The following is a 23,128-nucleotide window of genomic DNA, read 5'->3' on the forward strand; positions in this document are numbered from 1 at the left end:
ATGAACTAAAGAGTCCAGGCTCCCCAGAGGGCACTGTAACAGACTCATGTCCTCTGTAGACCAGGCAAAGAGGGGACTATATCACACACTGAACAGTGGGGTGCACAAACATTCATTGAGGCCTCATAGGTGGGCCACTGACTGGCACTCTGGAGACCTAGGTTCTATTCCTGTGACTGCTGCTGGCCTTCTGGGTGATGTTGGGCCAGACTTTTCACTGCTCTGTACCTTAGTTTCTTCATCTGTAAAATGGGAATAATGTTATTTATCTCCTTTTCTAAAGTGTTTTGAAATATCTGGGTGAAAATTACTGGATTCTTACACTGAATCACATTTGCAACGTGAGACAAAATAATTCCGTCTCTCCTTTTGAATAATTTAGTATGAATATGGTGCATAGGTCTGAACTATTTTAATGAACCCCAGGCTGCCCTTTAGAAATATCCTCACACGAGCGCAGATCAGCCACTCTCCTGAGATTTAACGTGTTTCCTGGTTATTTCCAGATCAGAACCACCCAGATGAGCCCCTCCTTTCCTTAGTCACTTGAGCGGAATAGCTAGAACCAGGGACTATTTTCCATGCATCATATGTTCACCATTTTTTATTGTTGTTCTTTTCCTTTCTGAGAGTTTCACAGTTTTTATGTCAGTGAAGCCATGCACTTCAAATTCTTATCCAATGGTTTCGAGATGATTTTCATGGCAGATACAAGTAGTGATGCCTGCACTGATCTCAGATGTGGTTTATTTTTATTCTTCTATATCAGCAGCTATTTGTCATACTACCTTGCAGTATGGAACTCACATTTATATGGTTCTGGGAGATGTAACTCATTTTCTGTTTAATCCACTGTCTGTCAAAGAGAGAGATTTAAAACAGAATACCGTGGGTTTCCTGACATGGATCCGAATTTTTTTTTTTTTTTTTGAGAGAGAGAGAGAGCACTCTGTCATTTGTTAGGCGGTACACAAGGGGATTCTGGTTTCCTTGGAAGAGATGTTGCTTGAGCAAAACTTTTAATTTGCAAAGGATATTGGATCAAATTCTATACCGTCTTGTGCCTTATGTAGAGAAGTCATAGAGAAGCAGTGTTATCTAATGGATAGAGCCTGGAACTTGGGTTCTATTCCCGATCCCACTGCTGGGTGACCTTTGGCAATTTATTTTACCTTTCTCGATCAAAGCTAGTTCAAGGATGAGATGTGCTGCAGTCACACGTCCCAGGTGCAGTGAATGCCGCCATCAATAAAATGGAGCTAATGATACTCCCCCCCTTTGGTTGAGCACTTTGAAGTCCATGGGTCAAGAATGCTGTATAAGAGCTAAGTAGTATTACTGGTTAAAATGTAGGGCGGGTTTTACTGTGGTTGAAATCCTCTTGGAGCAGCAGTGATGGGGATGGGCTGTCAGGAGGAATGAAAGGCAAAGCATTGGCCTCCATTACTATTATTTTTTTGTGTGACAGCAGCACCTAGAGATTCCAAATAAGATTTGCATCCCACTCTGCCAGATGCCATGCAAACACTTCATGGGGTCGGCCTGAGTCCCAGAGAGCGTACAATCTAAATAGGCATGGGATACAAAGGGTGGGAAAGGGAATGTAGGCACTGAAAGGCAAAGTGATTTGTCTTTGGTTAAACAATAAGTTAGTGACAGAAGTGGGGTAGAACTTCCTGAATTCTAGCCTTATGCCCAATCCACTGGATTGCATTTGTCTCTAGTACACAGAATACAGCAGAGATTGGCATTCTCTGGTCACATGCAGCAAATGTTGGAGGTGTAGCAGGCTGTTATTTCTCTTAGGATAACACCTAGAGGACCCAATTGGGGTCCCAACTGTGCTAGGCAACATAGGATGTGTCTACACTGCATATTAAGCCCAGGCTTGGACTCAAGTTTGAGCCCAAGCCTTGCTTCCGTTCACATGCAAATCAGTCTGACTCGGGTCAGCAAGCACTCAGGATTCTGCTGGGGGATGGGTCAGAGCCCAAGTCCCACTATGACTCAGATCCAAGCTCTGTCATTTTGCAGTGTGGACACAGCTCAAACAGCAGACCCGAGTCAGAAGGTCAGTGTAATGAAGTATGGATGCATTAGCACAGCTGTGAGAACCTGAGTCCAGCAATTGTAAGCCCTGGTTTACAATGTAGTGTGTACATCAAGTATGGGCTTGGGATCTTTGAGTTTGCAAGCCTGGGTCCCAGAGACTTGGGTTTAGAGTGTAGTGTAGATATACCTCTAGAGACTTAAAGGGAGGAATTCCGTCCCGTGAAGAGTTTACAGTCTAAACAGGCACTTAAGTGAGAGGGGAAACAGAGGGCCAGAGAGTTGAAGGGGCGTGCCCAAGGTTGACACAGAAGTTCAGCGGCAGAGCGCAGAACAGTGGCTAGGACTCCTGATTCTCAGGACAGCACCCTGTGCATTCAACCAAGCTGCTATCATCCTTTGCAATGCAGCAGAAGATGTGCCGGATGAACTGAGAGATGATTCACATCCATCCAAAGTGGGTAGGCACCTTAATCACAAATCCAGCAGAAAGCTAGGGACATCTCCTTACCGAAAGAAAAAAGCCCTTGAACTTTGTTAAAACCCAATAACACTGCTCTACAGCCAAAATGCTTCTGAAATAAATGTAGTCAAACTTTACTAATTCTGGGACACTGAGAACGAAAGTGATGCTTAAAATTGTTGATTGGCTCTAGTTTTCAAGATATGCTATTGGGTCAGTATATATGACCCTTGACTTGGGAATGGCGGAGGATAAGTGAGTTCTAAAGGGAAGGGATCTCAATTTAAACCAGAAATGACTAAAATACATCTTTGACTGGATCTATGAATAAATCTATGACTGGGTTTGGACAGTACTTGCTTTTCAGGCAAAACAATGAATGATGCAATCTGAAGCTGGTATTGCGTCATACATGATATGAATTGCATCATGTTATTCCTAGAAGTCATGGATGATGCAATCATAACGAAGCTTACATCACTCTGCTGAACAAATTGCCCTATATCAGCTCTAGAAATCATATAGTGTCGTGCTCTCTTATTTCTCAGTGTTTGATTTTGCAAAGGGACACATTTCTGTTTAGCCAAAGTGAGCAGAGATGCCTTGTACTTGTGTGAACAGTGCAGATAACTTCTGCTATGTTTGTGGTGAAGTGACTTTTGCATCCCAAAAGCGCAGTATAACCACTATGGTTAAGAAAGCCTATCACCTTTATTTTGGCTGCAAAATTGGAGATCAGGACAAGAGGTGGGCCCCACACATATGCTGCAACACTTGTGCAACAAATCTTCGCCAGTGGTTGAACAGGAAAAGGAAATCTATGCCTTTTGTAGTGCCAATGATTTGGAGAGAGCCAACAGATCATACCAGCAATTGTTACTTCTGCATGGTGCCTCCAGTTGGGAAAGGTGTGTCAAAGAAGAAAAAGTGGACTGTGCATTATCCAAACATTCCATCAGCTATACTCCCAGTACCCCACGGAGAAGGACTGCCAGTTCCTGATGCACCAGAATCTTTCTCACTTGAGTCAGACGAGGAAGAGGATGAAACTTCTGGTCCTGAACCATCAATGTCACAGGACCCACATTTTCTCCCATCCTCCTCCTCTGAACCACACTTCATAACACAAGGTGAACTGAATGACCTTGTCAGGGATTTGGAACTATCCAAGAGTAAGGCAGAGCTGTTGGGCTCCAGACTACAGCAGTGGAATCTCCTGGCAGGTGATGTTAGGGTTTCCATGTTCCGTGACCGTCAAAAGGATCTTGTCCCATTCTTCTTCATGGACGGTGATCTTGTAGCCTGCAACAACATCCATGGTGTGATGGCAGCCCTCAACACCGTTCACGATCCGGATGAGTGGAGACTGTTCATTGATTCATCGAAGACGAGTCTTAAAGCTGTTTTACTGCATAATGGCAATGTTTTGCCATCAATTCCAGTTGGTCATGCACTCCATATGAAGGAAACCTATGACAACATGAAACAACTTTTGAGGTGCATAAACTATGACCAACATCAGTGGCAGCTTTGTGGCGATTTGAAGGTTGTTGTTCTCTTGCTTGGTCTGCAGACTGGATACACAAAGTACTGCTGTTTTCTCTGCGAATGGGATAGTCGTACAAGAGATTCCCACTACATCAAGAAAGACTGGCCACTCCGACAGTCATTGGAGCCTGGGAGGAAAAGTGTTCAGCATCCACCACTTGTTGAATCAAGGAAGATTTTGTTACCACCCTTACACATCAAGCTGGGTCTGATGAAGAACTTTGTCAAGGCCATTGACAAAACACAAGCAACTTTCAAGTACCACCGTGGAAAATTACCAAGGTTAAGTGAAGCTAAGATAAAGGAAGGTGTCTTTGTTGGTCCTCAGATTCGTGAACTTCTTCGAGATGATGCATTTGACCATGCACTGCGTGGCAAGAAAAGGACGTCATGGAAAGCCTTCCAGTTAGTGGCAATAAATTTTCTTGGAAACAACAAGGCAGACAACTCCAGGTTGTTGTTGGAAAACCTCCTCAAGGCATACAAAAGCCTTGGTTGCAACATGTCACTAAAGATACATTTTTTGCACTCTCATCTAGATTTTTTTTTTTCCACCGAACTGCGGAGCAGTGAGCGACGAGCACGGCGAGCGATTTCACCAGGACATTGCAACAATGGAGAAACACTATCAGGGCAAATGGAGCCCATCAATGCTTGCAGACTATTGCTGGACAGTGACAAGAGATGCTCCATTTAATGAATACAAGAGACAAGCCAAGAAGTGCCGCGTAGACACTGCCTAGGACTAAACTATGTACAGAACAGTTTTTTGCCTTTTTGTTTCATAATAGATTTTATTTATCTAACCCTCTTTTCATAGATTCATAGATTCTAGGACTGGCAGGGACCTCGAGAGGTCATAGAGTCCAGTCCCCTGCCCGCATGGCAGGACCAAATACTGTCTAGACCATCCCTGATAGACATTTATCTAACCTACTCTTAAATATTTCCAGAGATGGAGATTCCACAACCTCCCTAGGCAATTTATTCCAGTGTTTAACCACCCTGACAGTTAGGAACTTTTTCCTAATGTCCAATCTAGACCTCCCTTGCTGCAGTTTAAACCCATTGCTTCTGGCTCTATCCTTAGAGGCTAAGGTGAACAAGTTTTCTCCCTCCTCCTTATGACACCCTTTTAAATACCTGAAAACTGCTATCATGTCCCCTTTCAGTCTTCTCTTTTCCAAACTAAACAAACCCAATTCTTTCAGCCTTCCTTCATAGGTCATGTTCTCAAGACCTTTAATCATTCTTGTTGCTCTTCTCTGGACCCTTTCCAATTTCTCCATCTTTTTTAAAATGCGGTGCCCAGAACTGGACACAATACTCCAGCTGAGGCCTAACCAGAGCAGAGTAGAGCGGAAGAATGACTTCTCGTGTCTTGCTCACAACACACCTGTTAATACATCCCAGAATCATGTTTGCTTTTTTTGCAACAGCATCACACTGTTGACTCATATTTAGCTTGTGGTCCACTATAACCCTTAGATCCCTTTCTGCCGTACTCCTTCCTAGACAGTCTCTTCCCATTCTGTATGTGTGAAACTGATTTTTCCTTCCTAAGTGGAGCACTTTGCATTTGTCTTTGTTAAACTTCATCCTGTTTAACTCAGACCATTTCTCCAATTTGTCCAGATAATTTTGAATTATGACCCTGTCCTCCAAAGCAGTTGCAATCCCTCCCAGTTTGGTATCATCCGCAAACTTAAGCGTACTTTCTATGCCAATATCTAAGTCGTTGATGAAGATATTGAACAGCGCCGGTCCCAAAACAGACCCCTGCGGTACCCCACTCGTTATGCCTTTCCAGCAGGATTGGGAACCATTAATAACAACTCTCTGAGTACGGTTATCCAGCCAGTTATGCACCCACCTTATAGTAGCCCCATCTAAATTGTATTTGCCTAGTTTACCGATAAGAATATCATGCGAGACTGTATCAAATGCCTTACTAAAGTCTAGATATACCACATCCACAGCTTCACCCTTATCCACAAGGCTCGTTATCCTATCAAAGAAAGCTATCAGATTGGTTTGACATGATTTGTTCTTCACAAATCCATGCTGGCTGTTCCCTATCACCTTACCACCTTCCAAGTGTTTGCAGATGATTTCCTTAATTACTTGCTCCATTATCTTCCCTGGCACAGAAGTTAAACTAACTGGTCTGTAGTTTCCTGGGTTGTTTTTATTTCCCTTTTTATAGATGGGCACTATATTTGCCCTTTTCCAGTCTTCTGGAATCTTTCCCGTCTCCCATGATTTTCCAAAGATAATAGCTAGAGGCTCAGATACCTCCTCTATTAGCTCCTTGAGTATTCTAGGATGCATTTCATCAGGCCCTGGTGACTTGCAGGCATCTAACTTTTCTAAGTGATTTTTTAACTTGTTCTTTTTTTTATTTTATCTGCTAAACCTACCCCCTTCCCATTAGCATTCACTATGTTAGGCATTCCTTCAGACTTCTCGGTGAAGACCGAAACAAAGAAGTCATTAAGCATCTCTGCCATTTCCAAGTTTCCTGTTACTGTTTCTCCCTCTTCACTAAGCAGTGGGCCTACCCTGTCTTTGGTCTTCCTCTTGCTTCTAATGTATTGATAAAAAGTCGTCTTGTTTTCCTTTATTCCCGTAGCTAGTTTGAGCTCATTTTGTTCCTTTGCCTTTCTAATCTTGCCCCTGCATTCCTGTGTTGTTTGCCTATATTCATCCTTTGTAATCTGTCCTAGTTTCCATTTTTATATGACTCCTTTTGCTGATTTTTAAAGTGTTACATAAACAGGACAGGTGAAATATTATCATGTAAAGCAACCATAAACACATGAAAAGACCTAGGTTTACAATTTATGATTAAAACTCTATCTACACAATATACATAGACATAAAATGTAAAAACTTAAATATCTTAGAAACAGTAGCCAATCAGTTGTTTTAATTGTCATATTTGAATTCAGCACATCAAAATACATAATAAATAGCACATTTTATCTCTGAAGCAGACGACTTCTCAAAAATTGTAGATTAGTGTAATACGTGAGCACGTAGGCATCACTCTTGCTTCAAAAGATTAAAAGCCTTTAAGACAGTTGTGGAATGTCATCTCAAGGAAGATTAATCTGTACTGCCCAAACCATATTAAGGAGCTGTGTCGTGATTGGCAATATCCTGTTTTAGCTAGTGGTTCTTTCAGATGTAGTCACCTCGTGCGTCTCTGCCTCTGAATAAAAATTTTGTCTTCCTTGGATACAAATTGAAAGAAATCACTTGACTGGTATGATGTGTCAGACTTGCAATGTTCCTGATGAAGAACTTGGCTCAGAGCAATTATAATCATTAGGCATGAGAGAAATTTTTTCTCTTTCAGAACTTTCAGGATGATGTCTAGATTAGGAAAATAGGCAATGTTTGAGAATGTGTTAGTTAAAACAATTTTAAGCGTGACTTTGCACCTAATGTAGACAGAGTTTTACACCTTTAAAAACATAGCAGGCCTAGCATTGACCAGAATCAGCTGAGATATTTTTAAAGCTGTTAAACTGTGACTACACTAGGTACTGAGTCATGTTAAAATATTTGTAGCTAACATGTTTTCAGACATGACTTATTTTCCCAGTCGGTGCTGAGTACTCTGGCTTTGACCCAGCAAAACACTTAAGCGCCCGTTCTATTCATGTGTTTAAAGTTAAGCATGTGCTTCTCAGGATCAGGACCAGAGTGGATCATGCCATTGGGAAGGTTTGTGGGTAGAAATAATGAAAGTTTTAGAATGTTTTGTGTGTGTTATTTAGTTGTCTACATATAAAAGTTTTTCAACTAAATGAATTTACATCTCTTCCAGGAAGTGCTAAGTGTAGGTGGTCCGATAATTTCTAATGTAATGTTCTGTCGGAAAATGCTTGTTCTTTGAAAGTGAAACATTTCACATTCAACGTGTTGATTTTGATTACATTTCATTTTTTGGGGGGGGGGGGAAATGGAACAATACTGTGACTTGGGATCCAAGGGCAGCCCTCACTGGAAATACCAAGGTCAGGGCAGGCTGGAAAAGAGGGAGCAGATACTCTCAAGACCCGTGGGTAACAGTGAAGTTAAACTCCCCAACCAGTCACAAACTGTGCTTCTGATCCCCCACACTGCTTATGAAGAAGCAAAAAAGAAATCACGCAGCTCCCTTTATTGCATTCCAGTTCTCTGGCTCCCAGTCAGCACACAGGTCCAGTACAGTGAGAAGTTATTTAAAAAACTCTGCTCACATATACAAAATGTTCTTCTGACCCCAAAAGGTTAGCCACATTACCAGGTCAGTATAGGTTTAGATCTTACCCAAAATACCACGCTGCCAGCCAATCCTTTAATGTCTAAAACTAAAGGTTTATTATAAAGAAAAAAGAAAGAACAAGAAGAGAGATGTTAAATGGTAAAACAGTCTCATACCTACAAAGACTTCAAAGTCCATCAGGTTCCTAGCAGTATGGTTGAGTTTGCTGGCTTGAAAGTCCCTCTGGAACACATCCACAGCTTGGATGGGTCATTTAGTCCTTTGTTCAGAGATTTGTTTGTGGAAAAGTTACTCCAGAGGTAAGAAGCAGGACTGAAGACAAAATGGAGAAGATGCAGCTGCCTTTTATAGTCTTTTGCCATGTGGCTTGTGCTGCCTTTGTCCTAAACACAAGCTGGCCAGCACATGGCCTGGAAGCCTTAGAGTTCTGTCCATAAGCATGCATGCCTTGCTGAGTCATAAGGTGTAGCCCTTGACCCTTTCAATGGGTTAATTGTTCAATTGATGTTCGTTGATGAGTCATCAAGCAGGCTAGGCAGTGCTGATACCAAACTGTCTGGGGATGTCACCCAGAAGCATAGCACAAGTTTGAACATACAGACATACAGACATATCTATAACTCATAATACAAACTTAATACAAACATATAAACAAGATTATCATACTTGGCAAATTATAACATTTTTGCAGATACCTTACATGGCATATCTGGCACAACTCATTGCAATTTTACAATATTCTAAAGTGTCCCCCAAAGGCATGCAATGTAGCCGCTGTTTGTCGGCAGGAGAGAGCTCTCCAGCCGACAAAAAATTTCCACCCCCAACAAGCGGTGGTAGCTTTGTTGACAGGAAAACTCTCCTGTCGACAAAGCGCTGTTCGCACCAGTGCTTTTAGTCTGCAAAACTTTTGTCATTTGGGTGTGGGGGGAGGGGTTCACACCTCTGAATGACAAAAGTTATGTCGTTCAGGTTCCAGTGTAAACAAAGCCTAAGTCTCTGAGGATGGTAAATGCCAGGTAATGTAACTTGCGGGGTAGGGTGGAGTGGAACCAAGATAGGAGTCATGAGAGGAAAATAAACTAAGGAGCTAGGCTGAATACCAGGAAGATGTCCCAGAGTTGAGACCTAGAATAGTCTCCCAAAGAAAGTAGCTGGAGTCCAATGACATGGAACATTTTAAAATTCAACTGGACAGAAATGGCTGAAAAGCACGCTATCGACAGCAATCTTGTACTTACAGAGGGATGGATCAGATGACCTGCTCTAATAGGTCTTTTCCATCATTCCTATGATTCTGTGTTGCTGTGCACTGTCAGAAATATTTCAGAAGGGCATTTCTTTTGGGAGAGATACTTGCTATCCATCTAGGGCGCTGGGCAATTGATGGTGCAAATTCATTTGATATGCTGGACAAGATAGGTGAAGGCTGAGAACATTTGTCAGTCTTCGGTGAGCCTCTCTGCAGACTAACTCTGGCACCTTTGTCACTTTAAGTGAGTTTATTGCTTCTTACTGAAAGGGATGGGGAGGAATATAACCAATGGAGAGACTTGTGAGGAATAGAAAACTCAGCTGTGTATATCAGGTAAAAATGAAATAGATGCACTTCAAAATGTGGCTTGAAATAACTTACGCTTTAGACTCACAGGAGAATCAGTCAATCCCCAGTTCCCTCCGGGTCCTCCCCAATGTCCCTGTGGAATACTGAACCTCTGGCTTAGTTGCTTTAAGAGCCCATCAATAATTATTAATTATTTGTATTTTGTATCTGTATTTTGTACCACAAGCCCCATTGTGATAGGTGCTGTACAGACCTCTAGCAAAAAGGATGTACAACTTAAGTGTAATATGAGAGGTGATAGGTGGCTACACTAACCAGACAGGTTTGGATCAGACAGTCCATGTGGCAATTCCAATGTCCCTATCTATTCTGATTTGCGGCATACTTGCTTTCTCTCTCTTTTATCCTGCCTCTTCTTATCTCCTTGCTATTTGTTTGTGGATGGCCCTATAATGTTTTGCAGGGTGATTATGATAGAAGCAGCCACAGCGTACCAGCTGCCTAATAGTGCTCTTTTCACTGGCATCAGTATGCCAGCTGGATATTAGCACTGTAGGAATTTCCTCCTTTGAATGTATGGCGGGTGCAGGAGTGAAGCAAAGTCTGATTCTGATTTTTAGTGACATGAAGAGGGAAGGGGGCGTATTTTAAATGGCCACTTCCTCATGGGCTCAACTGCAATTAGCACCAATGGGTTTTACCAGCCAGGAGCAGAGGGAGCACACCTTCAATCTGAAAAAGCAGGGATTTCTCACACGCCATCCCACTCTTGATTTAGAGAAGGAGCTGGAAAACTGCTGCATCAGTGCAATGTTTCCATTCCCAGAATTTAACGGGTTAACTTCAACCTTGGAGTAACTCAGGGCAGGAGGAATTTGGATTGATGTGTCTGCATCCCATTGGTTAAGCTTTTACACACAAAGATTGTGTGTATCCCTGGATCCAAACGCCCCGGCACTTTGGATACTAGGTTGGAGATGTGAGCCAGAGGGCCTGATTCTCCATTGCTATGCAATAGTTCCAATAATATCCCATGAAGATTCATGCCCCAAACCCAGATCTGGGTCTGAACTTCACCCTCTTAACTGGCAGAACCAAAACTCCAGATCTGGATTTGGGAAGCACGTGGATCACAATGTGGATTTAACAGCATGAGGCCCATCCTTCCTTGTGAGTGGCTGTAAATGGGCTGTCAGTAATAGAGTGGTGACTTGCAGTAGCCATTTACTGTTTGACAGAGAATTGCTTGTGACTGTGCACGTGGCCCTTCGCCCTTTTGCTCCCTCCATAATTAGTTCTCTGAATTCTTAACTTGAGACTGGCTGTTTCTGAAAACCAGGGCCTGTCAGGGCAGAACCGTCCAATCTAGAGGAGTTCATAAGGTGACTGCAGCACCTACATGAATGAACAAGTCAAGGAGCAGATGGAATAGTAATTGGGAAGCACCAGTGCTAAATAAATAAAGGAGAATAGCTGTGATGTTACAGCTTCAAAGATAATGCATAAATAATCAGGGGGAGAGAGAATGATCTTGCAGTTAAGGCACTGGATTCGGACTCTGGAGATCTGACCTCAGTTCCTACAGAGACCTGCTTACAGACTCCCTGTGTGATCTTAAGTCACTTAATTTCCCTGTGCTTCAATTCCCCATCTCTAAAATAGGGGTAATAGTCTTCATTCATCTTGTCTATTTACATTGTACACTCTTCAGGGCAGTTACTGTTTCTTACTATGTGTTCGTACCGTGTTTACCACTTTGGGGCCTTTACGCACCACTGAGAGACCAAGAATACTTGAGCATTCTATAGCACTTTCCATCTTCAGATCACTTTGCAAAAAATCTACCGATTTGTCCCCACGACATCCCTGAGGCAGGTAAGGATGAGTGCTGTTGCAGGTAGAGAGGGGCAGAGGTTACAGGACTGCTCCAGTGTCAGAGTTAGAGCTGAAAGAAGAGCTGAGGAGATTTAGAAACCAGATGTTTGGAGGTGGGTCAGACAGGGTACTAATGCAGGCACTGGAGAGGATTTCCAGCAGCAGGAAGACAGGATAGATTGACTCTCTTGTCTGGCGGATGACCTCATTCACCACAGCTCCCTGCTGCCAAAACCTCTGGACATGTGCCTCCAGCTGACCTGACTCCCAAATACCAGCTCTTTTGGCTTGGGGAGGAGCCCCTTAGAAGAGCAGTGGCAGGCTTCTGGCAGTAGGGAAGGAAGACACTGTGTTGTAGGCTTGTGAGAAGGGGCCCAATGGGAGAAGTGTGCAGGGATGGTTCTTAGTATAGGTAAGAAGAGCACATGTTGGATAAGCTTGAGAGGACTAAGGGTATGTTTACACTTGGAGATGCAGGTTTGATTCCCAGCTCCTGAAGACATACTCTTGCTAGCTCTCATCAAGCTAGCTTCTAAAAATAGAGCATAGCCATGGCAGCTCACCCGGCAGGACCCCCCATGTACATGCCTATCAAAGACCCTACGTACGTACGCACTCAGGTGGCCATCCCATCCCTCAGCTCACACTACCGTGACTACACATTAATTTTTAGCATGCTAGCTTGATGAGAGCTAGTTTGTCCCCTTCAGCTAGGAATCTCACCCCCTGCTCCATGTGCAAATATACTCTGAGAACAGAAAGATCTTAATGAGGGACTTTGGGAGGGAAGTAGGAGACTAAGGTAATTTATGAAGGTTTTGGTCCCTGGTCAGGAGGAGGCTTCCGCAGGTAGGGGAGATGGGAGGGATCAGGATCTGATCATGGGTATGTTCTTCAATCCCTCAGCACAACTAGTACTGAAAAGGTTCCAAGGAAGGGAGGATCATATGCTAGTGCTCTGGCTATCAGACCTGAAGCTAGAACCCCCTGAATTTTAATTATAGCTCTGAAAATGACCCCTTATGCGGCCTTGGGAAAGTCACCTACTACGTGAGCACTTTCTGCCTCCGAGACATGGCAATAGTAATAATACTTGGCCACCTCACACAGCTGTTGTGAGGCTTTAATTAATTAATGTTTGCAAAATACTTTGAAGGAGGAGGTGCTAAGTGTTGGAAAAAACTCCTTTGTCATGAGTGTAATATCCGTCCTCTCACTCTCCCCACCAAGAGGTTAGCACTGACCCTAATTAATCAGAAGACTGTAAACTTGGCTTTGGCTCATGGCTGCAAAGGCTGAAGATAAAGTAATTCAAATCTTAAAACAGTTATTTTTTGGCATGTATGAAACTGAGGAGTCTACTGATTCTGCTGTGAACTGGGTAACAGGAGATCTCTCACCGCAGATTTTGAGTTACGTGTATCCCTTTTGGATGGTGCAGTAGGTTTCTTTGATGGCATCTGTCATTTAAAATTCATTCTTCCACAGCCCCCATGATTTTGATTGTTCTCTCTGATGGAAGTTAGTGACTAAACTTCTATAATGCTTGCATGACACGAGTTCTGTAACATATCAGTCAGTACTCAGTTCCTTCTCAACTACAGAGGGGTTTCACAATGCTTGTCTTTTTACAGTTGTACTGTAAAAGTACTGAACTGGCTTGAATATTTTGGTCCCGGAAACTGACTGAAACTAGTATTAGAAACCACATATATAAACCATAAACTACAGTTCTGTGCTATTGGGGTTTTGATGAACTGGGAACAACTGTACAAGGCAGGAGATCGGCAATGTAGCTTTTCGCCTCTAGATCACTGGGTAGAATCCAGGCCAGGCTGGGTGAATAGTGTTGTCATCTCTCAGTATTTTGTTGACTTATATGGGTGGTCTCCGGCATGTCTCCACCTCACAAAATTCACCACTGCAGTCATCACATTTTCTGGTAGCCTTGAATAAACATGAAGCAGTAAATACCTGCTTATCCATACACTTTGCAAACTCAGTGCATAGGTAACATGGTGAAAGAAGCTATAGAAAAGCCGTAGATAGATAGATGTCCTCCCTTTGGTCCGGGATGGGGACAAAATAGGGGGCCATTGTATGGAGAGGAATTGTGCATTCCCCTGTGGTTAAAGAGAAGGCTTCAATCTTCAGGGCTGAAATTTGAGCACCTTACACCAGCACTAAATTCCCATTTAAATGAAAGTTATTGGGGGCGGGGAGCAGCAAAAAAATTATTGGGCGTTCCCAAGCCGGTGCTGAAATTTGTCATCATTAGGAGAGGAAGGAGGAAAAACTGACTGCAATAGTATAGTTGCATAGCTGTAATAAACTTACTTATAAGAAGAGGACAAGTCAGTCGCGCCTTAAATTGGGGGAGGCGGGGGGTGGGAATTGGATCTGATTAGATAGAGGTTCATTCCAGGTCAATTACGTAAAATCTGCATGTCAGATGGATATGGTGTGCCAATAGGGCTCAGTGCAAGAAGAGGGGTGGCTTTGTAATAAAGGCATTGGATGAAGACTCAGAATATCTGGGTTCAAGGTCTGGCTCTGCAGCATATCTCATTTATGACTGTGGGCAAATAATAATTTGTGTGCCTCCGTTTTCTATCTGTAAAATGGGGATTATAATCCTGTATATTTAGACTGTAAACCCTTCAGGGCAGGAACTGCCTCTTACTGTGTGTTTGGACAGCATTTAGCACAATGGGGCCTGCATCTAAATTGGGTCCTGTAGGTGCCACTGTCATATAGAAATAATAAATGTTTTGTTGGGAATGTTGAGACCATGCACTGAACTTTAAATATTACAGAAATCGTGACTTTATATTATTTCAAGATGCTCAAAAACCCTGTTGGGGGATTTTTTTTTCAGGATGAAAAGCCTATTTTCTCTTTCACCCTCACTCCCCATGATTCTATTGACAGTAAATTCAAACGAATAATATATATTATCAGTATAATCATTACTATATATTATTTTGTGTATTATAGTTAGCCAATTAATTTATTCTTAAAAGCGTGTGATTTATCCCATTTAACAGATCTTGCAATGGGATTAGAGTTTGTTGCGTGCAGCGTTGAATTCTCAGAGCTCACAGCAGCCCCAGATATCTGTATAATTCCAAACTGAATATTAAACACGGCAAGATGGAGGGGAGGAATACACATGTGGATGTATGAACTGGCTATTAATAAGTCTGAGCAGTGAACAAATGGATCTGAATGGGGGACACAGAAAAATCAAACTGGCCATTTCAATCATTCCACACAGATCTGCTAAAATGGAGGCAGAGAAAGTAATGGAAGAGAGATAACGAGGCCATAACCCCCATCCTGGGGATTATAAAATTGATCTGATTTCCATGACAGGATGCCCCTGCCTCAGTCGTTTCATTTGTCTTACTTGAGTGAAGTTCATGCTCTTCATTCAAGAAGAAAAATCAGGGCTTCTTTTTGGCGGGGTTGCTTATAAATTGCTGACTCTTAAGAACTGGAAATGAGTTGGATGAGGCTCTGGCTAGGTTTAAGCATTGGCAGTGCTCAGAGTGCATTTCTGTTGGGAACATATGTTTAACATCTTCAGTAAGCTCCTGCTTAACCTATTTGCAGTGACTAATCTGAACAGATTGGATTTTGTTTTGTTTTTTAATAGTGAATATTTATCAGGGTGTCTCAAACCTATTATTTAATAAGGACAATATGTAGGAAAAGATAGATGAAGCTGACCAGGCAGATCATGCGAAGGGCTGTATGGAGTATACAGAGATCCCAGAGAGGCTGAGCTTAGAGCTAACAGAACATATCCTGAACACAGAGGACCGTAGGGTTGCAGCATTGGACCTGATGGGGGCAGATTCATTCCTGCACAGGCGTAGGGACAGAAAGGCTTGTGCCTCCCTCATTTGGCCTCTCCCAGCATCTGGCACAGACTCGGGCAGCCCTGAGAAGATGTCTTGTCTTGTCTGCCTGCTTCAATCACTGCTATACAGCTCCAGAATTGCAAGGTAGCAGATCTGCTCTGGACACGCACCTAGTACACCTCAATCTGCTCCTCTGGCCTCAACTCCAGCTCGACCCTTGGCCTGCCTAGGAATGCCCTCTGTCCTGAGGTCTGTGGTGGAAATGTCCTAGAACTGGTATAGCCATCTCTGTGTCTGGGCGTGAGGCCATTTGTATAGAAGGAATTCGTCTGGGGTGGGATTCTAAGCTTCTCCCGTGGGCCTCAGTGACAGCCTAGCTGGAGCAAAAGGACCTCAAGGCACCAATGAATCGATCCTCAAATGTCCTGTCTGCAAAATGGGACTACAATGGAACTTTTGGTTTGATGTTAACCATGGGATAGGGAGAATCCAGAGCTCCCTAGCAAGGGACAGATTTTCAAAAGATCACCAGGCCAGATTTCCAAGCACTCAGCACCCCAGTAGCTCCCATACTGACATTTATGGTCAGATTTTCGAAAAAAACTGAGTACCAGAGCTGGTTGGAGAAATATATACGTATTTTTTCCTCTCTCAGAAAACTTGGATGAAGATGAAGGGGGAGGAGGGGGATGCAGTTTTATCACAATTTTTGGCAGAAAAGTTCAACATTGCATCAAAAACCAAAATTTCATTTGTTTTGGGGGTCTTTTCCCCCCAACAAGACTCACTGAGGGATTTTGGTTCACTTTCTCTCTCTAAGAGGCTAGCGGGGCTTGTGCTACTGCTCTAGAAATAGCCTGCAGGGTGGGAGGGAGGTTTCAGAGCCCAAGCAGGAACTTCAAAGCGCTATCTATACAGCTACTTTTAGAGCAGTAGCATGAGCCCCACTAGCCCGAGTCCGTCAACCTGGGCTGAGAGGCTCACTCCAAAATGCTATGGAGAAATACCGGATGTGCCTTAGTTTCCTTATTAGTAAAAAGGGACAATAACCGCTCTCTCACAGGGATGTTATGAGTGTTAAACAGTGTTCTTAGGACTGCGGTCCTCTGATGGAAGGTGCTATATAAGTGCAAAAAATGTGTTGTCTGTACATATAAATTAAGTGTTACATTAGCACCTAGGCTCTAACTGAGACCAGGACCCTGTTATGCTATGTGCTGTACAAACACATAGCAACAGTCAATCCTGCTCCAATGAGTTTACAATCTAAACAGAACAGGAAGAATGATTATCCCTATTTTACAGATCATAGAATCATAGATTATAGGACTGGAAGGGACCTCGAGAGGTCATCGAGTCCAGTCCCCTGCCCGCATGGCAGGACCAAATACTGTCTAGACCATCCCTGATAGACATTTATCTAACCTACTCTTAAATATCTCCAGAGACGGAGATTCCACAACCTCCCTAGGCAATTTATTCCAGTGTTTAACCACCCTGACAGTTAGGAAATTTTTCCTAATGTCCAACCTAGACCTCCCTTGCTGCAGTTTAAACCCATTGTTTCTGGTTCTATCCTTAGAGGCTAAGGTGAACAAGTTCTCTCCCTCCTCCTCATGACACCCTTTTAGATACCTGTAAACTGCTATCATGTCCCCTCTCAGTCTTCTCTTCTCCAAACTAAACAAACCCAGTTCTTTCAGCCTTCCTTCATAGGTCATGTTCTCAAGACCTTTAATCATTCTTGTTGCTCTTCTTTGGACCCTTTCCAATTTCTCCACATCTTTTTTAAAATGCGGCGCCCAGAACTGGACACAATACTCCAGCTGAGGCCTAACCAGAGCAGAGTAGAGCGGAAGAATGACTTCTCGTGTCTTGCTCACAACACACCTGTTAATGCATCCCAGAATCATGTTTGCTTTTTTTGCAACAGCATCACACTGTTGACTCATATTTAGCTTGTGGTCCACTATAACCCCTAGATCCCTTTCTGCCGTACTCCTACCTAGACAGTCTTTTCCCATTCTGTATGTGTGAAATTGATTTTTCCTTCCTAAGTGGAGCACTTTGCATTTGTCTTTGTTAAACTTCATCCTGTTTAACTCAGACCATTTCTCCAATTTGTCCAGATCATTTTGAATTATGACCCTGTCCTCCAAAGTAGTTGCAATCCCTCCCAGTTTGGTATCATCCGCAAACTTAATAAGCGTACTTTCTATGCCAATATCTAAGTCGTTGATGAAGATATTGAACAGAGCCGGTCCCAAAACAGACCCCTGCGGAACCCCACTCGTTACGCCTTTCCAGCAGGATTGGGAACCATTAATAACAACTCTCTGAGTACGGTTATCCAGCCAGTTATGCACCCACCTTATAGTAGCCCCATCTAATTTGTATTTGCCTAGTTTATCGATAAGAATATCATGCGAGACCGTATCAAATGCCTTACTAAAGTCTAGGTATACCACATCCACCGCTTCACCCTTATCCACAAGGCTCGTTATTCTATCAAAGAAAGCTATCAGATTGGTTTGACATGATTTGTTCTTCACAAATCCATGCTGGCTGTTCCCTATCACCTTACCACCTTCCAAGTGTTTGCAGATGATTTCCTTAATTACTTGCTCCATTATCTTCCCTGGCACAGAAGTTAAACTAACTGGTCTGTAGTTACCTGGGTTGTTTTTATTTCCCTTTTTATAGATGGGCACTATATTTGCCCTTTTCCAGTCTTCTGGAATCTCTCCCGTCTCCCATGACTTTCCAAAGATAATAGCTAGAGGCTCAGATACCTCCTCTATTAGCTCCTTGAGTATTCTAGGATGCATTTCATCAGGCCCGGGTGACTTGCAGGCATCTAACTTTTCTAAGTGATTTTTAACTTGTTCTTTTTTTATTTTATCCACTAAACCTACCCCCTTCCCATTAGCATTCACTATGTTAGGCATTGCTTCAGACTTCTCGGTGAAGACCGAAACAAAGAAGTCATTAAGCATCTCTGCCATTTCCAAGTTTCCTGTTACTGTTTCTCCCTCTTCACTAAGCAGTGGGCCTACCCTGTCTTTGGTCTTCCTCTTGCTTCTAATGTATTGATAAAAAGTCTTCTTGTTTCCTTTTATTCCCGTAGCTAGTTTGAGCTCATTTTGTTCCTTTGCCTTTCTAATCTTGCCCCTGCATTCCTGTGTTGTTTGCCTATATTCCTCCTTTGTAATCTGTCCTAGTTTCCATTTTTTATATGACTCCTTTTTATTTTTTAGATCGTGCAAGATCTCATGGTTAAGCCAAGGTGGTCTTTTGCCACATTTTCTATCTTTCCTAACCAGCGGAATAGCTTGCTTTTGGGCCCTTAATAGTGTCCCTTTGAAAAACTGCCAACTCTCCTCAGTTGTTTTTCCCCTCAGTCTTGATTCCCATGGGAACTTACCTATCAGCTCTCTGAGCTTCCCAAAATCTGCCTTCCTGAAATCCATTGTCTCTATTTTGCTGTTCTCCCTTCTACCCTTCGTTAGAATTGCAAACTCTATGATTTCATGATCACTTTCACCCAGATGAGGAAACTGAGGTGCAGAGAGTGACTTGCCCAAGGTGTCACAAGGAATTTGTGGCATAGTCAGGAACTAAATCAAAATCCTCTCGTTCCCAGATCATTGTCTCAACCACAAGACTATCCTTCCTTCCATCTATCTATCTTTTAGGGCCCAGCTAGACAAAGCTCTGGCTGGGATGATTTAGTTGGTGTCGGTCCTGCTTTGAGCAGGGGATTGGACTAGATGACCTCCTGAGGTCTCTTCCAACCCTAATATTCTATGATTCTATCTGTATAGACCAGGGGTTGGCAACCTTTCAGAAGTGGTGTGCCGAGTCTTTATTTATTCACTCTAATTTAAGGTTTCGCATGTCAGTAATACATTTTAACGTTTTAGAAGGTCTCTGTCTATAAGTCTATAATATATAACTAAACTATTGTTGTATGTAAAGTAAATAAGGTTTTAAAAATGTTTAAGAAGCGTCATTTAAAATTAAATTAAAATGCAGAGTCCCCCGGGCCGGTGGCCGGGACCCAGGCAGTGTGAGTGCCAGTGAAAATCAGCTCGCATGCCGCCTTTGGCACGCGTGCCATAGGTTGCCTACCACTGGTATAGACATATCCATAAAGACATTTATTTAGCATCAGTACTGATGTGTGTCCTTTACACAAGCTCCTCTTTCATCATGAGCAACTACATTTAGTCTTCTCTTAAATCAAACCCCAAAGCCTTGAAAAATCTGTGAGAGGTCTTTCAAGCCAAACAAATTTGTGTACAGCCAGAACGCACCAATGGAGAGATCAAATTAATTGACTTCTTCTTCCAGCAAAACATTTTTCATAACATGGGCATCAAAATTATCTCATCTGCTACAAATCATCTGCTTACTTTTCTCTTCCCTCCCCACTCTTCTTATGGAAAGAAAAACAAAGGCGTCCTTTAGGAAAGTATTTACACTGTGAATGTCTCTAATGCAACCATGACATTTCATCACACAGAGACACTCTTGCCTTTCCAATTACATTAAATTTTCAGGATGTCTGAGAGGCAGCCCAAAGCAAAGTAGATCAAATGGAACTCTTGCTGCAGGTTTCTCCAGTTGCCTTTTTAAAGAACTGTTAAAGATTTAGTAAAAAGCAACAGAGGGTCCTGTGGCACCTTTAAGACTAACAGAAGTATTGGGAGCATAAGCTTTCGTGGGTAAGAACCTCACTTCTTCAGATGCACTTGCTTATGCTCCCAATACTTCTGTTAGTCTTAAAGGTGCCACAGGACCCTCTGTTGCTTTTTACAGATTCAGACTAACACGGCTACCCCTCTGATACTTAAAGATTTAGGTTTCCTTTGTACAAACTGAGCTAGACAATACATTTATTCTGTTCTCTTTGTGGCAAAAAAAAAAGTCCAAGGGACCAGACTGGACCTGAGCAGAGGCAGATGTGAGCTAAGTGGTGATGAAATTCAGCCATTGGTAGGTCAGCTATTGATAAAAACCCAAAACATTTAATTACCTGGTAAAAACTCTGCTTGTCCCTTGAAATCCTCCAGGCTACTCCAAGTCAAGATCAATGTCGCTCTCTTTTATTCCCTCTTCTCCTATAATATTTATCCTGGTTCCCTGCCTAAGCTGCAGCTTGACTTTTCCATTTCACAAAGTGTTCCTCTACTTCTTTACTCAGCAGTCTTGCTAAAGGTGAGAGTATACATCTCCCCTCAGGCGCACATATAAAACAAACACATGCGTGGGATCATTCCTTCATATTTTAACGCTGTGGTAATGGCGCACACTCAAGCCATCAGCGTTCAAAGAAGATGTACGGGCACATCTTCTGAATTCCCGTACTCAACACAGATGGGGCGGAAATCTATCTTTAAAACATTGTTGTGCTCCCCATATGCGGGGACTGCTTGGAGGCATGTCCAGCCCCCAGGCTCTTACTTTCAGGGCTACTTTAAGTTACATTCTTCTCCCTATAGTCCGTTATGGGCCATTGAAAGCAATGAATAGCCAGAGTGCAGTGCCCTCTATCCATGCCCCTGCCAAACTCTATGGGCTTTTCTGGCAGAATTCCTTTATAAAGGCTGACTCTTAATCCTATTGACTAGAACCTCACCCCACAGGAAAGAGGACTACATGCAGGGTAAATTCTGATTCTACCCGAGTAAGGCTGGGAAGAGTCAGGCCCTTTATGTCTCTGCCCTGAGGGTTTTATAATTTGTCTTTTGGCGCCAGGTACGTTTTATGGCACCATATAAACAATAACTTCCGCAACAAGTCTCACCTGACTAACTCATGATCCCTGCTCTTCATTCTGGTCTGAAAACCAGGTCCCTTGAAGGTGTCTCAAATCAGGCACCCCAAATGTCTAGTCACTTTTGAAAAACATTGGCCCAGAGGAAGATGTTTAGGCTTTGCACAGTCACTGGCTTCTGATGGTGGTTGGATGTGTCTAAGCTTGCCAGAGTCTGTCCCCCAGCACTATTTTGCCAAGGCCCTCACTCAAAGGATCCTCCAACCTTCCAGGAACTAGGAGGGTATGGCTCTGGGTGGAGTGTGTTAGGAAATCCCGATACCGTCTGCCGCACTATTGCTGTTCATTGCTCAAATGCAGCATTCCAAGCCGACGGTGGCCTCTGTAATTAAAGTGATTGCCACCATAATAAAAGTCAGCTTGATTTTCTCCTGGTGAGATAGTGGCTCTTTTATTTCACCATGATTTTCCTCCAAAGGCAATAACCCCTCTTTTGAACCAGAGCAATGGCAGAAAGAAGAGCTGCATTAATATTAACTGAGGGAAGTCCAGACTGCATTTTACTCCTGAGACTTTCCTTGAGCTGATTAACCAGCACTTAATAAATCCACTTGGGGAAAGTTATAGAGCTTCTGGGAGGTTTAAAAAAGGCCTGTCATCGCTAGTAGTCCCCGGGTTGCAGATCCTTAGCAGTTACCACCATAAAGTAAGCAAGAAGTAACAAGCACAGGGACTGTTACTCCAATAAATATTTCAAGTTAAAGCAGCATTAAAAAATGTGTTGTAAACAGGAGTTGAAATTAATCTCAAGATTCAGTGCAGCAGAGGGTTAGAAGCAACATGTTTGATAGTGTAAGGGTGGGATGAGTAATGCTGGCTTGATAGCAAGCACAACCATCTGTTAGCAGCAATGTGTTGACAGAAGCAGGTATTTATAGAAATGGGCCACATCACCTGGTTCAAATCTCACATGCAGTGACCCTCACTCTTCAAGGACTTGTGCACACGCTTAACTTGATGCACTGTGACATCAATTGGACCACGTACAGCGCATCAAATTGAGCATCTGCATAAGTCTTTGCAGGTTCATAGCCTGATGAAGAAGTCCTCCAAGGAAAATCCATATAGTTTAGGAGGAGGTTTGTGTGTCAGCACCCAGTTCTCTTCTTTTTGAAGGTGGACCCCAAATCAGTAATGCCCCAACTTGTCCCTAAGGAGCACTATGCTGTGTTTTGAATGTGGACTTTATACAGGACTTGCTTCACCCTCCACTGAAATGAAGCCACCTATGGGGTGGAATGGAGCAGCTGTTCAATTATGCACAGCCACTCTGTTTAGGACAGGAAATGAAGAAGAATTCTGTTATGTATCCCATTGAAACTGCAGGAGGAATTTAGCTGGAGTGGCCAGTCTTTCAGCTTTCTTGGGGAGCAGCTGCAGAGTGATGCCTTTGGTCAAGATGGAGATGTTTATTATTTATTAATTGTATTGCATGTTATATTTTATTTATATTCAGTAGTATCCAGAAGCCTTTATAGAGTCTGGGCTTCACTATGCTAGGCATTGATCAGACCTATAGTAGATGACAGCACCTGTCCCAAAGAGCTTACAATCTAAAGGAACAATTGTAAAGAGACTTTGTCTCCCCTTGAGAACAACAAAATGTGGCTGCCCATCTCCTCCATAGCTCAGCCCACTGTGAGCACAT

At 42.9% G+C, this 23,128-nt stretch overlaps 1 protein-coding gene across 1 annotated transcript in view; it reads left to right on the forward strand.

The window, feature by feature from the left end:
• Nucleotides 1–4,271: 4,271 nt before the first annotated feature.
• Nucleotides 4,272–23,128, forward strand: part of LOC135981203 (uncharacterized) — a 65,200-nt gene continuing 46,343 nt past the window's right edge. The window contains 1 exon segment of the mRNA XM_065582462.1: nt 4,272–4,513. Within this exon segment, the coding sequence (XP_065438534.1) occupies nt 4,272–4,513 (242 nt within the window).

This window comes from Chrysemys picta, chromosome 2, assembly GCF_011386835.1.
Source record: "Chrysemys picta bellii isolate R12L10 chromosome 2, ASM1138683v2, whole genome shotgun sequence".
NCBI classification, from domain to species: Eukaryota; Metazoa; Chordata; order Testudines; family Emydidae; genus Chrysemys; species Chrysemys picta.